Source organism: Trypanosoma grayi (genome assembly GCF_000691245.1).
Source record: "Trypanosoma grayi strain ANR4 Tgr_1272_V1, whole genome shotgun sequence".
Lineage (NCBI taxonomy): Eukaryota > Euglenozoa > Kinetoplastea > Trypanosomatida > Trypanosomatidae > Trypanosoma > Trypanosoma grayi.
Window position 1 is genome coordinate 471 of NW_008826891.1, and position 664 is coordinate 1,134.

A 664-nucleotide genomic window follows, 5' to 3' on the forward strand; every position below is an offset into this window, starting at 1 on the left:
TTTTCCACGTCGCAGGCCTAGACCCAGTTGGCCCACGCGCTGCAGCATTGGAATGAATCCAATTTGCCATTTATTATAGCACCCGCAAGTTAAATAGAAGAGCATTATACACTTCAAGCGCCACTGGGCAACAACAGATGCTCCTGCATTAGCTCTTCGAAGTGCTTTACCCCAAATGCTAATAAAAGGGAAAAAACAAAAGAGCAACCCCTGCGACCAAATAGGTGAATGAGCGAAACTAACCCGCCAAGTGCCAAAACACGTATTTCAAGAATGTGGTTTTTAATGTTATTTCTTTTAAAAAAAGCGACACGAGATAGAAAATGCGTTTTTGTTCTTCGGTGTGCCCCGCGGGCTTTGCCTGTGAGGGCGAGATGCCCCACCCCAACGGGCATAGCCCGAGGTGCGCGCTTCTTTCTGAGAATGGCGCGCCCCTTCCCGGCCGCGAAGAGCGCCCCAAAGCAACAACAACGAAGACAAAAACCCCAAAAACGCCAAGCCCCAGGGCGCCTTTCTTTTTTTTTTTAACAAAACTAAACGCCGCGGGCGTTTTGTTTTTAAAAGCGGTCGCGCGGCCCTTTTCGGCTCCTGTCGGGGGGTGGGATGGGCAGGACCCCGGCGCCCCCCAGCACAAAACCCCCCAGCCCATGCGCCGCACGGCATT

At 52.1% G+C, this 664-nt stretch overlaps 1 protein-coding gene across 1 annotated transcript in view; it reads left to right on the forward strand.

Annotated features, from left to right (window-relative positions):
- Nucleotides 1–79, forward strand: part of DQ04_12721000 (hypothetical protein) — a gene marked incomplete at both ends in the record, with an annotated part of 408 nt that extends 329 nt beyond the window's left edge. Inside the window, one exon of the mRNA XM_009316800.1 lies at nt 1–79. This exon is cut by the window's left edge and continues 329 nt beyond it. Coding sequence (XP_009315075.1) covers nt 1–79 — 79 coding nt within the window.
- Between the last annotated feature and the right edge of the window lie 585 nt (nt 80–664).